Here is a 14,113-nt window from a genome sequence, read left to right as displayed (position 1 = left end):
ATTAATAAAAGATACTGCTGCGGCCCTAATACGCTTCCGTAGAAACGTAATCCTGATACCAATATAAATATATATTCAGTTTAATATCATTTCAAAGAAGAGGCCATGAACACATTTTCTGAGGGTAATTTTGGCAAAATGTAGGCCCCTTTCACTCAGTATAGATCTTTGCTATTTATAAACGTGTAATATTCAAATCTTCAAGACATCATTATGTTGTTTACTACTTTTTTTCAATTAATTAGTGCATGATAATATCACACCCATTAATTTTTCTGAACACCAATCAGTGTGAGAATTTGATTAATATTCGTCTTGTTAGTTTGGTTTTAAAAATAATACAAACTTTTGTCGATGTATTTTAAAAGCCATTGATTATTATGTTGATATCATTACTTTGAGAAATTATACAGTAGGTTAGGTAATAAAACACTTATTTCATGACAACTCAGGAAACAGTCAGACTGTTGTCCCTCGATAATGGGGAAGACCTGGGAAACTGTTGCCCTCGGCCTTCGGCCTCGGGCAACAGTTTCCCAGGTCTTCCCCATTACCTCGGGACAACAGTTTGAATGTTCCCCTCGTAGTCATGAAATAAGTGTATACTGTTACCCTCAAAAACGTGCACTATTTATTTTATTATACTGAATGTCTTACTGATTTCGGATGTCATAAAAAAAAATTCGGAAATCGTCGTTAAGTTCACGCTTAGAAAGCTTTCAAACTCCCCGCTACTATTTTTCTCAATAAGAATTAGCTTCGAAAAAGATTTACCAACCTCTTTATTGTTTGCTACTCAAAAAGTCCTTTTTCATCTAAAGTGTGCACTTGCAAGGATGTTTTTTCTGTCGTTTGTTTTTTTCAAGTAAGCTACATCGGACGCAAGCTTTTATTGACGTCGTTTATTCGGCTTCTTTCAAACGCACAACCGACGCTTTGAGAATTCTACGGTGAACCATACACGCATGATTTGAACGCATGTGACATTTTCGTAATGTTACCCGTTGTCAAGTGTGTTGCTAACGCTGAGGGTAACATTACAGATTGTTAAATGCGTCTAAACCAATCAGATTTTAGTATTTAACATGAAAGTATAATAAAAAAAAAATCATTAATCTTTGGGGATAGAAATTGATTGTGAATATTTAAGTAGGAATGCCACACCAAAATTTTATTTAATAGGTCTTTAAGAAATCCCTTTTGAACTATGGTTTCAGCAATGAAAGACCGATATTAGCATACAATTTTTTTTGCATTTTTTCAGAAAAAGTGAAAAAAAATGTTTTATTTGCATATAGGATGCTTTATGGTTTTAAATTTGCTATTAATAAATGCATAATATGAATGTCTAATAAAATATGTTAATAAAGGCTGGATAGACATTTTATTTTTTTAAATAAAAAAAAATTTATGAAAATAAAACACATAATTTGTGAATATTTTTTAAACCTATTGTTAAAAATCTTAATAAAACTAGTCACAACTAGGGAGAATATGTTAGTCAATCATATTTTAAAAAGAAATTGAAATGAAATTGAAAAATTGTTGGGAAAATAATTATTTTAATATTTGGACCAATCCCGATCAAAATTAATCTGATCCCGATTTAAATTAAAACAAAATAAATAAAATTATAATTTACTTCCTTCTTTGTGTATTTACCACTGAGAAATCTATTTGATTTTCAAGTTCAATTACTTTTTAACCTGTATTACACCTGAACAAACTAGTATTCTTGTAAAAATGATATCTATTTCCAATTATTACATAATTCTGGTTGGGATCAGTTTAAATTTTGATTGGGATTGACTAAAATTTAAGAAATTAATTTCTCTAAAATTTCGCAATTTCATTTCAATTTCTTTTTAAAATATGATTGCCTAACATAATCTCCATAGTTGTGACTAGTTTTATGAAGATTTTATCCACAGATTTAAAAAATATTCATAAATTAAGTATTTTATTTTCATAAATTATTTTTTATTTAAAAAATTAAAATGTCTATCCAGCCTTTATTATCATATTTTATTAGACATTCATATTATGCATTTATTAACAGCAAAATTTTAACCCTAAAGCATCTTATTAGCAAATAAAACATTTTTTTTTATTTTCTATTAAAAATAGGGAAAAAATTCTTATTAAATAATTGAGAGCTAAAATTGACCTTTTAATGCTGAAACCACTACTTATCAGGGATGTCTTAAAGGTCTATAAAATAAAATTTTGGTGTGGCACTCCTCTTTAAGAATTTCTTCTTATTTATTCTTATCGTAAAAATAGACATTTAAAGTGTTTTCACAATGCATTACATAGAAATAAGATTTTGAGATATATCTGTACTAGACATGGGTAGGATTGTTATACATGTACATTTGTTTACCTCCTGTGGTTCCCCCCAATGTCAGTCCTGTAGGAGCCGCAGCTGGGGTGGCTGCTGCTGTTGTCACTGTGGACACTGTGGGCATTTTACCCATAGCAAATCCTGCCAGCCCACCAACCTGTGGCCCAGTGGTTGCTGAAGCAGTTGGCTGTGTGGAGGGGGCAGCGGGGGTGGCTGGAGTGCCCCCTCCCATAACTCCTCCTCCCCCTGATCCAAACGTAAACCCCCCAGGTGCTGCTGCACTGGTGGAGGTAGACGATGCAAAAGGAAACCCTTGGGTGGAGGCCTGGGGCTGAATGCCCATAGCAAATGGTGTGGCTGATGCTAGAAAGAACAAAGAATTCTAATATAATGACTTTTGAAAAGGAAACATGCTCTTTTCTAAATATGTTTACCAGTCAGAGAGAAATAGTTTTTTAAAAATTCAAAATAAATCATATGCATTAGGATTTATATTAAATGTATCATTTCTTCTGTTTAGATGCTGTGGATGTGTACTTTAATTACTTATTACTAAGAGCTTGTTCAACTACTTTTTACATTTTTATTTCATACCTGCAGTTGTTGTTGCAGGCTTCTGTCCAAACGAAAATCCCCCTAAAGGTGTACTTGAACTAACAGGAGCTAAAAACAGTTATAAATGTGTACAATAGTATGCTATTAAATGTATCATTTACAATCATTACCATTAGTAAAAAATTATTTAACTAGAGTAAAATAAAATCTGAGTCACCAGGGTATCATACAGCAGCTATTCTCAACACACAAAAGCTGTACCATGTAATTTTTGTGTCCCATGCTTTCACTGAAAGTGGGAGATATTATTTTGGGTCTGTCTGTCCATCTGTCTGTATTTCTGTCTGTCTGTAACACTTTCTTTTCTGCACGATATCTCAAGAAGCCTTTGAGCTTTTTCAATAAAATTTCTTAGCTAAACAAAAATTTGAGAAAAGTGAGGTCAAGGTAAAAGGAAATGTCAAGGTCAAAATATTGATGTAATTAAATAGCTCTCATCATATGCATAAGCATATGAAATTTGATGAAAATATATTGAATAGTTTTTTTGAAATTTAGCTAAACACAAATTTAAAGTCAAGGTCAAAGGAGACGTCAAGGTAAAAAAAATCTTGATGCAGTTGAAAAGCTATCACAAATATGTATCAGTATATTAGGGATAGTGAAAATATCTTAAATGGTTTCTTTGAAACTGAGATTCTTAACAATAATTTAAGGAAAGTATGGATGGCAATCGAATGCAAAATTGCCAATCAGTTAATTGCCAGACTTTCTGACCGAATAGACAGTTAATCATATAAAAATTCTTCAACATATTCCCATCATTGTAAGCTCTGCTTTACTCAAATAAACGAGATGTTACGTGTAGTGATTTTAAGCTATTATTGGATCAGAACACTTTATATGTTCTATTTCAATATTTTGATAGGCAAAAAAATAATAAATAAATAAAAATTAAAAAAGAAAAGAAAAAAAAAATTCTCATGAAACATGCCTAGCATATCATATACATTTTAAAGAAAATCAAGAGATGTCACACAAGTTGTCTCCATAATCAAAACTAAGTATGTACTATTGCTTATTTAATAGGTAACTACAAAGGATAGTAGGGCTTAGGTACACATAATAATCCATTTACAGTACTCAACGATCATTTAATTAAAATCATTAAAAAAACACAAGTCAAACTGGGTAATGACATGGTGTTTGAACAGCAATTAACAAATGACCAATTATCCCCTGCGATGTCAATCTGGAGACCCTTTTAAATTAAGATATTTTCATTAGTATTTTTTTTTATTGAATTTTCAGGATACAGTGTTCAAATTTACATATATATAATTTTTTTTTCAATTTGATTAACCAATTACAGATTTCCTAACAATTACCATCGTTCTGACTGAATAAACGGTTAACCAATTACAAATTGCTATCCGTAAAGAAAAGTTATGTCAAGGTCAAAAGAAAAGTCAAGGTAAAAAAATGTTGAAGTGGAAAACCTCACATTACTATGTATCAGCACATGAAGTTTGATAATAATATCTTGAAGAGTTTTTTTGTATAAAACTGAACTTAAATTAAGTGGGACAGAAGACAGACATGAAAAACACTATATGCCCCTGCCATATTCATGGCAGGGCATAAAGATGGGTCAATCATTTGGAAACTCAAACTTGATATGTAAGTCATCATTATCAAGAAATATTCCAAAAATCAGCTCACTATCTAGAAGCATAGCATAAAAGTCTGGAAAACAGTGAATTATCAGAAATTTTCAAAGTCTATGGATACTAACTTTGGCAAAAATGGGTCAATCATCATGGAACTTAAACTTGATCTGTAAGTCATCAATACCAAGAGAGAGACCAAAAATCAACTTATTATCTACAAGCATGGCCAAAAGAAAAAGAAGTTTGGAAAATTGTATTATCATATTAAAGTTTTGAAAGTTTAAGAGCTGTGCGGCCTAAATTTCATTAAAATTGGTCAATCATCACAAAACTCAGTTAATCTGTAAGTCACCAATATCAATTAAGAGACAAACCAAAAAAATCAACACGTTATCTATAAGCATATCAAAAAAAGTCCAAAAACAGTGAATTATCAGAAATTTTCAAAGTCATAAGGGACATAACTTTGGTAAAAATGAGTCAATCGTCACGAAAATTGAACTTGATCTGTAAGTCATCAATATCAAGAGATACAGGTGAAACAAATATTCGAATATCCATGAATGAATGGTAAATGGCGAATATTTGAATGGAAATTTAGTATTCCAATATTTCATCATGTGTGTAATACTTGCATGTTTTCTGACTTTCCTTTGTTGATAAAATTATATCTGTACTTTCCTCTAAGTAGAACTTAAATAATTATTAGTATTTATGGCTACTTTATCCTGTCGATGCTTCCACCGACCTGATGACTGCATTACAATCGGAATCTAATTTTAAAAAGCCATTTCTACATAATTAATAGAAATTTAAACAAAGAATGTATATAATTATTCTTAGTGTATATAATTTTGAATGTATGCAGTGCTTTCCCTAAGAACCAGCTACCGGAAGAAATTGACAACTTCAATTGATAAAAATGCAGCTTTGAAATGAAAAAAATTAAATCAAAATTTAATTGTTGTAAGGTCCACAGATATTTGTCATAAACCTCAACCCAAAGCTTATTACAACTGATCAATAACCCTTTACTTTAAAATAAAGGGAAACACTGTATATGCTCAAGATATTTCACAATTTGGAGTTTTATTTAGTAATTTACACCTACCAATTTTATTGCAAATCATGTGCCTCCCATCTCAATGTGTTCTTCTATTCATACAGGTTTTACTAAATCATGCAAGTGACTAATTTATGAATGTTCTTTTTAAGTTTAAAATTTTCACATTTTACCCCACCACATTTCCAAACTTGCATCATATAGAATTAAAGGCCTATCCAATAAATAGGGCGAGATGGCACCACTGAAAAAAAGTTTCAGCATATCTTACGTGAAAAAGCTTCTTTCCGCTTGTTTCCCCAAAACTTTTACTTAGTTATAGAAATGTTTTATAACTGCTTAGCGGCTATTAATTTGTGTCATATATTCTTTTTTTTTTTTCTTTTGAGGAAATGCTTGCAAAAACAAAACTGACATATTAGGTTTATTTTTTTATTATCTAACACAACAATTTTAGCTTAAAATAGAGATATGAAAATCTCTTTGTAAATGTTCAACTTTTTGTTTCATCCCAAAACCAGAACGCCCAATGCATGAGTGCCCCAGAGATTTTTACCGGCGCCCAAGTACAATACGAGCGCCCCATATACAATATCATAAGTGCCCCAAATTTAATTCTCGAGCACCCCAAATAATTGTAAGTTCTGTCCAATCTTCCACCATGGGTGCTCATAATGCAATAACATTTCATTTCAATCTATGCTGCCATTGGCTTAATATGTTAAGTTGAAAATAACTTGACAAAGTGTTTGACTTTCTTTCATTAAGGAACTATTTCAAATATTTTCTATTTATATGAAATTCTAATTATTTGTGTAATTAAAAATGATGATATAAATATATTTTTATAAATATTTCAATATATGTAGTTTTATTATTTTCTTAATTGTCATAAGGTTGATCTGGCAGGAATCTATATACTAACAGGATTGGCAAGAGACTGTCTTGCATGTTTTGAGATTCCATATGTCAGTTTTAATAAAGTGTATTACTAATGTTTTATTTCATTGGTGATAAGTCTTTGGTAATGTAATTATTTAAAATCTAAGATCAAACTTCACTATGTTGTCTTTGTTTCATTCAAAAAGTATTTTGGTCAGGTTACAAACGAACATTGAAAAGAATTTGAATACTTTTCAAAATCACATCAACAGTTTACAAATTGTGGGGCATTCGTGATATATAAATCTTGGTGCGCTTGTGGTGCTCATGAAATGAAATTGTTCATATTAATCTTTATTAACATCGACGTGTAATAAAAGCAATAATTTATTTCTTTACTAGGTTACAAGTCTTGAGGCAAACAAAATGCTTATTTGGGGCACTAGTAAAATGAATTTGGGGCGCTCATGAGAGGAATAGGGGCGTTTATATTTGTACTTGGGCTCTGGTAAAAACCATTGGGGCGCTCATGCATGGGACGTTCTGGTTTTAGAGCGCAGTGACTTACTAGCACCCTTATCTAAAATAATGAACAGTGTAATGTCAAGTAACTATATTGATAAATTTATATACGTATACAGAATTCTCGATGGTCTGCAAATGGTAGGTATTATAACATTTTAGAAAGAAATATTTTTATATAACATCAACGAATATTCGAACACGCTAGAATAGAAGGAAGACAGACACCTTGGCCCAACGACACCTCGGCTAATCACGTTTGACACCTCGGCCCTGACAGGTTGGCCCAAAATTAATGACACCTCGGCCCATAATGAAGACACCTCAGCCCAAGGAATTTTTTTTCAGAATTGTTATCTGTATTCACTATGGTAATATAAATGTATGTATGTTTATAGTGACGATATGAATACGATAAACAGGGGCATGTTATATTTCAGAATTTTTGAACGAACGACGACATAGATGTTAGTCCGAAATATCTGACGTTTTCCAGGCTTTTTTCACGATTTTGATATTTTACGTGCCAGGAAAACCCGGCATGTAAAATATCAAAATCATGAAAAAAGCTTTCCTGGCACGTAAAATATCAAAATCGTGAAAAAAGCCTGGAAAACGTCAGATACTTCGGACTACATAGATGTCAGCTGCTGTATCTATTGAGTGGGAGATAGGAGGTCTATTTATTTATTTATTTTGTTGCTTATGAAAATGCAACTTAGTTTATTCATTTCGTAATGTTTGAATTCTTTCACTTAAAAATCACTTTGTAGTAGGGGCATATTCTACACTTAACTATATATAATAATTATATGTATAAACCAGTGCACAGAAGCATATGTCCTGAGGTATTCTGTATTGATCAATAAGATGCCTTAATTGATTCCTTTTTTTTAAATTTATAAACTCAATTTAACCTTACACAGATAGAAGTTACGTTAACCTGATAGATCTTTGTTGCGTAAGGCCTAAAAAAAATTATGTTTGTTTCCTGTAACCTGACCAACCCATTCAAATTACCCCCTGGTGGATTTTTTTTTCTGCCAAATCTGTCTGATCAATCAGCTGATTCAATTTATACAAAAAATGTTAATTGTAGCTTTATTTGAGATATAAAATATGTCAAACTAGTCAACATTTACCTTTAATATAAAGACCAGGGATGGGGTAATTGAAAAAAGTAATTGTAATTGACTGTAATTAATTACATTTTTTGAAGTAATTGGAAGTAATTTGTAATTGAACATTTTTTCAATTACTTGTAATTGTAATTTAATTAATTACACTGAAAAAATACCACATAATTTCAATTACTTTTTCAATTACATTCAATTACTTTATATAATACACATTCATGATATATTCATGATATATCGTCACCACTACCTCCCCATTTCACTGGTTTTTATTTTATTGACATATCCTCAATCCTTCATTTATACAAAATCTTAGGTTAATGCTTACAAAATAATTAAATGATTGGCTTGATAATAATAAACTAGTTTATTTCTAATCATTATGTAAATTTTGAATTTTTTTATCTATGATTATAAATATGAATTTTGAACCACCTATCTTAGGTCTATTCAGCTATGAAACACACATTTATTATATTTCAATCTTTGTTGTTTGATCAAAAATAAAGAAAAAGAAGGTGTGTGTCATTAATTAAGTTCTCTCTTGTTGGGAAGAGATAATTGCCCTCCAGATCACAGCTTTAAATTGCAATCAAAACAAATCAACTCCTCTAAAGAGATATTCATTCCATGATTTAGAAGACAAAGCCAATGAAGATAATTATTTCAATTTAAAATGCTCTGCTAGCTTTAGAAAAAAAAGCTTTCAATTTGATAATTATTTTAACATCTAAACAGATTTTTATGAATGAATTTTCTATCTGTACAATTCTGATTTATAAAGTAAAATTGTTCAACATAAATAGCAATTTAGGATGTTCAGGTTACCTTCAAAGGAAATATTTAATTTGAGGGGTTACAGTTGCGATTCATTTCACTCTATTAAAATACTCACTTTTAATCAAATATCATAAGCCATGCAATTTGTGTACATGTAGGTTTTGTGTGGTGGAAACTGCATCATGCAAACTGGGATAGTTCTTTAAGGAGATTCTTATTGTTTTGTAAATAAATGTTATAAAATTTAATTAAACCAAGAACGATACACAATGCCTATATATAGCATATTATTTCTTGTACTGTTTGTGCAGAGGCTGAGCTTATATACAAATAAATGATGTTCTGTATATTCATTGACAAGGATTATAAAAATTTTCAAAAAATTTAAAAAATGTAATTTGTAATTTAATTAATTACTTTTGCAAAGTAATTGTAATTTAATTAATTACATGTCTTAGAAAGCCTGTAATTTAATTGTAATTTAATTGAAGAAAAAGTCAAAGTAATTGTAATTTAATTAATTAATTTTTAAAGTAATTGACCCCATCCCTGATAAAGACATTGTTTTTGTAACATCAAGCATTTCCCCCACAACTATTTGAAGTTCGTTTTCTGCCGCTAGACGGCCATGTTGGGTGTCCGCTGTAAATATAACACCTGGTTAATTCAGTCTGGGGATGTTTGACCCCATTCATAAGCAAAAAAAAAAAAAAAAAAAAAAAATCCCAACCTACCGACCCTTGATTTTTTGGGAATGTTACAGGAAACAAACATAATTTTTTTTAGGCCTAATATTAGAGCATAATGGATATATTTCCCTAAACCAACCAAGGTAGATATGTGGTTTGTACCCAACAATTGGATTAATTTAGCCTGCTCGTAATTAACTCCTCATTGTCACCACCCCATATGACGCGCATGAGACTCCAAAGGATGCGCTGTGTCTTCTTGTTTGTTTAAAGATTAGCACTTTGTGATGGACAATTTTTTTTCAATTACCGTCAATTTACTCTCGGAAGATTATTCATTTATTGTTGTTGTTTTTTTTTTTTTATTTCAGGGATATATAATAATATAATCCGTCGCATATAGTCCCTATAATAATAAAATACTTCAGAATATATTAAATAAATATGTTTAAAATAATACATTTTTGTTTGTGCCAAGGTGTCTTTTACATGAGCCGAGGTGTCTCAAATCTTGGGCCGACCCGTTGGGGCCGAGGTGTCAATGGGTCGAGATGTCGTTGGTCCGAGGTGTCAATGGGTCGAGCTGTCTGACATTCGAATAGAATAGTAGTCCCGAATATTCGAATATTAATTTTTGGTATTCGTTTCAGCTCTAGAAAATAGTTGCTCTATTGGGGGACGATAAACTTGCTATTGTCCTCATAGCCAGTAAATAGGTGAATAATGTCAATGCTTACCTCCCTGGGTAGATGTTGGGGTACCAAAAGTGAATCCACCACTACTTGCGCCAGGATTTCCTCCAAATATGCTCATGGTGGTGACCGCGCAAAGATTTTTAAAGGTAAGACTGAGGTGGTTGAAATATTTACACAAATACCAATTGATAAACACATTAAACAGTAGCAAGTGTCTTCCAAATTTGTACTTTTTACAAACTTGAATTTCGGGAAATTCCCTCCACTAAAATGATATCTTGCCGGAAATGCGTATTTTTAGTTAAGACAAACGTAATATATTCGACAATAGTCTCTTGTTTTCCAATTCAAGCATTAAATGCAACCAGTGCAAATTCGTATCTAACATAAGTCAAGATACACAACAAAAACTTCAACATTAATATGAATTATGCACAGTATTTGATTTTTCAAAAAGAGAATTTTCCACATGGAATATAAGAACGACTTAATGCACCCCGACAGCCCGCCATGTCGAGACATTTTCGATTCATTTCTCGTACTGTTTTTGTAAAAAATAACGAAATTGATGATGCTCTAAATAGCATTAATAGGTAAGAATATACTTTATTCAAATTATTTTAACTGTATGTTGAAAAAAGTAAACAAAATGAAGTATTACAAACTAACAAACCTCTGGATTTTTTTTTATTTGAGGAAATTCGAAATGCATTTACCCAATCATGAATAATATACAAATATTGACCAGGTCCAGCACAATCTCTTGATTAAGCTATATAGCTTGAAATAGCTATATAGCTTTATTAAGCTATTCAAAATAGCTTGATAAAGCTATTTATATGCAGGTTTTCACAAAAATGTTATTTGTACAAAATAGACAAAAAGTCACAAGTATTTGACTATTCATATATGTAATAGGCCTATGGGAACATCAAATCAACAACCCAAATCAAAGATAGTTCTAACATTGCAGCATTTGAATACTTTTAAGCAAAAGATGAATTTCTATTGTTTGGGTAACTGTACACTACCTTGTGTGCGTTGAGGCATGGATAAGTATGATTGCTTCTCATTGCACTGAATTATTACCAATCAATTATCTTGTTGACCATAATTGGCCTCCTTTATAATTTCATTGAAGAAGTAACTGTATCAATTGCTTTATATAGCCCCAAAAATTTTAGAACTTTGAGTACAAAGTCTCTTAAGGAGACACAATTTGATGAGTGATTTTTACATGCATTATTTTCATAAGAGTTCAAGGTTGAATATCATCACTGCACCAAGGTGCGACTTTTTGTGCATACTTGGAAAATAACACATTTGAGAAAAAAGTGTGATAAAATAGCTAAATCAAGCTATTCTGAATATCTTAATAAAGCTATATAGCTAAATCAAGCTATATAGCTTAATCAAGAGATTGTGCCGGACCTGTTGACTGGGGTTGAGGGCAACATTGATTATGTTAGACTCCAAGGAATGAAGTAGGGTGAATTCACCATGCATCGGACACCCTCGCACTTCAACAAGTTCTAGCACAGGAGTTTGCAATTTTATCAATAAAGTCAATAAAAATACTCGATTGACCAAGCCATGAGCTATGCATTAGCATAGCGAACAGGAATGCAACGCGTTTTTGGAGAAATCGACCAATTTGCTTTTACCCACCCCTTATTCAATACAGCTCGTCAGCATTCATATCGAACAACATTTCTCTACTAAAATTTGCTTTCTAACCCTTCTCGAATGCTGTCAATACCCACTTTCTTCGATTTCGCGTAAACATTTGTTTTACCGAGAAGCCATTGCGTGACGTCACATCAAACCCGAACTTGACAGATAATTATTCGATTGTCTTAAATAAAAAAAATAATAAATAATATGTCAATTATTATACATATTTTATTTTATAAATAAATTGAATAAATCATAATACTTAATATCCCCCGATTATTTTTTTATGGTGAAAAACCATGTTGAGTTGTTCAAAAACAAAGGGCGATAATTTCAGTTGCATGTGCGCGCAAATTGAAGTATTGAGTAAGTAGAAAGAAATTCGTCATGTCCAACAACTTTGCTGATACACTTTGGTAAGTTGGTGATAATATAAAGCAACGGGAAATAATTTAAAGTTTATTCTCTATCTTTTTTTAATTTAAGAGGGCTAGGGGGTTGTGGCCATTTTCAGACTATATTGATCTCCTTTAGAAGAAGAGCTCCATATAAAGATATACAAAAATGATCAAATTTTAAAACTAAAATGTATGACATTTTTCTTTGCCAAATGATAGTTGACAGCTTAAGATATCATATCTAAAAAATTAAGTTATAACTGATGGTTAATTTGTTGACCCCCAGCCTCCTTAATAATTATCTGTCAGGTTTGGGTTTGATGTGATGTCTCGCAATGGCTTCTCGGTAAAACGAATGTCCATTAAGATGATAATTGATAGTTATAATATAACACAATATGAAGTAATCAGACATATCCATGCCTCACCGCTTACAAGGTAGTGTACAGTTACTCAAACAATGGAAATACATCTTTTACTTTAAAAATGTTTAAATGCAGAATTGTTTAAAGTATCTTTGCTGGGGTTGCTTTTTTAAAATTTCATACATGCAGTACATTATATTTAATCACATACTTGCAGTTTTTTTGTCTTGCATTAAAATAGCTAAATATAGCTATTTCAAGTAGCTAAATAAAGCTACAAAGGTAATTCAAGCTACATAGCTACATGTAGTGATTGTACCGAACCTGTTAACCATTGTAACCAGTCAAATAAATGAAATAATTCGTCCTAGTCAAAAGCTTATGTAATCTGTGTTACTGGGTACAAATAAATATAGGTAAAAGAGCTATTGATATTACATTTGTATGTGATAGATAGAAAAAAATTATAAACAAAGACACAAGAACCTGTGTATGAAATTGATATTTCAAAATCTGCAGGTTAATGAGGAATGAAAAAATATCAGATGCAATAAGAAGAAACCAGTACTACATTACACCATGTGAGAGGCGCCAACAGGTAGACAGAGAAAGAGCAAAGAGATTGTATGGTTCAGGAATGGCTAAAAGAGTGAACTTTTTGATGCGCAAAAGTCGTCCAAATCCATTTCCAAGATAACAGCAGACATAGTGGATAGAGACCATGTTTTTTTTATATTAAAAAAGAAAACACAGTTGTGTTGATAAAAAAGTAAGAATCAAGAGCAGTTTAAAACTTCAGTTTTTGAACAGCTGTGTGTACATTAAATTGCTTTAAAACTGATTTCTATTTTATATTGAAAAGAAAATAAATTTTGAAGTATGGATCTGTGTTCAAATCAGTTCAATCAGACATAGATTAGAATGTTCTATCATTAAAGTGATAAATGTTCTATGGACCCAGGCCTGTCCTGAGACACAGATTATCTCTCTAAATCAGACCAAGAGATTCATGGTTCACAATGCTCACTAAACACTTTCTAACAATTGATATTGATTTTTGCTCTAAACTTATTTCAACAATTGTAATCTACAATGCATATACTGAATAGATTATGGTATCAAGTCTTTTGTATACCAGGGATCTATATATCCCTGAATATAATTTTTGTTTCACCTGCAGAGCTGAGCGGCACTCAGGGATCACTTTACCCGGTATCTGTCTGACAGTCTATCACACCCTATATCTCGAGAACTGTAAAAGATATGGATTTGATATTTTGCACATAAATTGCTTGGCACTATGGCTTTTGTAAATTATCATGGTTACTGACCTTGTGACC

The 14,113-nt window shown here is 31.4% G+C and overlaps 2 protein-coding genes across 3 annotated transcripts in view; one reads left to right on the top strand and one right to left on the bottom strand.

Annotated features, from left to right (window-relative positions):
* LOC133173185 (nuclear pore glycoprotein p62-like) overlaps positions 1-10,590 on the bottom strand; it is a 25,034-nt gene extending 14,444 nt beyond the window's left edge. For both annotated transcript variants that reach the window (XM_061308136.1, XM_061308137.1), the window contains exons 1-3: positions 10,379-10,590; positions 2,939-3,007; positions 2,384-2,707 (exon numbers count right to left, since the gene is read on the bottom strand). In XM_061308136.1, coding sequence (XP_061164120.1) covers positions 2,384-2,707; positions 2,939-3,007; positions 10,379-10,454 — 469 coding nt within the window. In that variant the 5' untranslated portion in view covers positions 10,455-10,590. The remainder of the gene's footprint in view (positions 1-2,383; positions 2,708-2,938; positions 3,008-10,378) is intronic.
* Positions 10,591-10,840: 250 nt separating this feature from the next.
* LOC133173206 (small ribosomal subunit protein bS21m-like) lies at positions 10,841-13,655 on the top strand. Its single transcript, XM_061308161.1, has 2 exons — positions 10,841-10,929; positions 13,293-13,655. Exons 1-2 carry the CDS (start codon positions 10,847-10,849, stop codon positions 13,468-13,470), a joined length of 261 nt encoding a protein of 86 aa, XP_061164145.1. The 5' UTR covers positions 10,841-10,846; the 3' UTR covers positions 13,471-13,655.
* The last annotated feature ends 458 nt before the right edge of the window (positions 13,656-14,113 follow it).

This window comes from Saccostrea echinata, unplaced genomic scaffold (assembly GCF_033153115.1).
Source record: "Saccostrea echinata isolate AGI-Se365-2 ecotype Australia unplaced genomic scaffold, CSIRO_AGI_Sech_v1 ptg000056l, whole genome shotgun sequence".
In the NCBI taxonomy this organism is placed as follows: Eukaryota; Metazoa; Mollusca; class Bivalvia; order Ostreida; family Ostreidae; genus Saccostrea; species Saccostrea echinata.
Note: the sequence above shows the minus strand (reverse complement) of the source record. Positions and strands in the feature narration are given on the sequence as shown.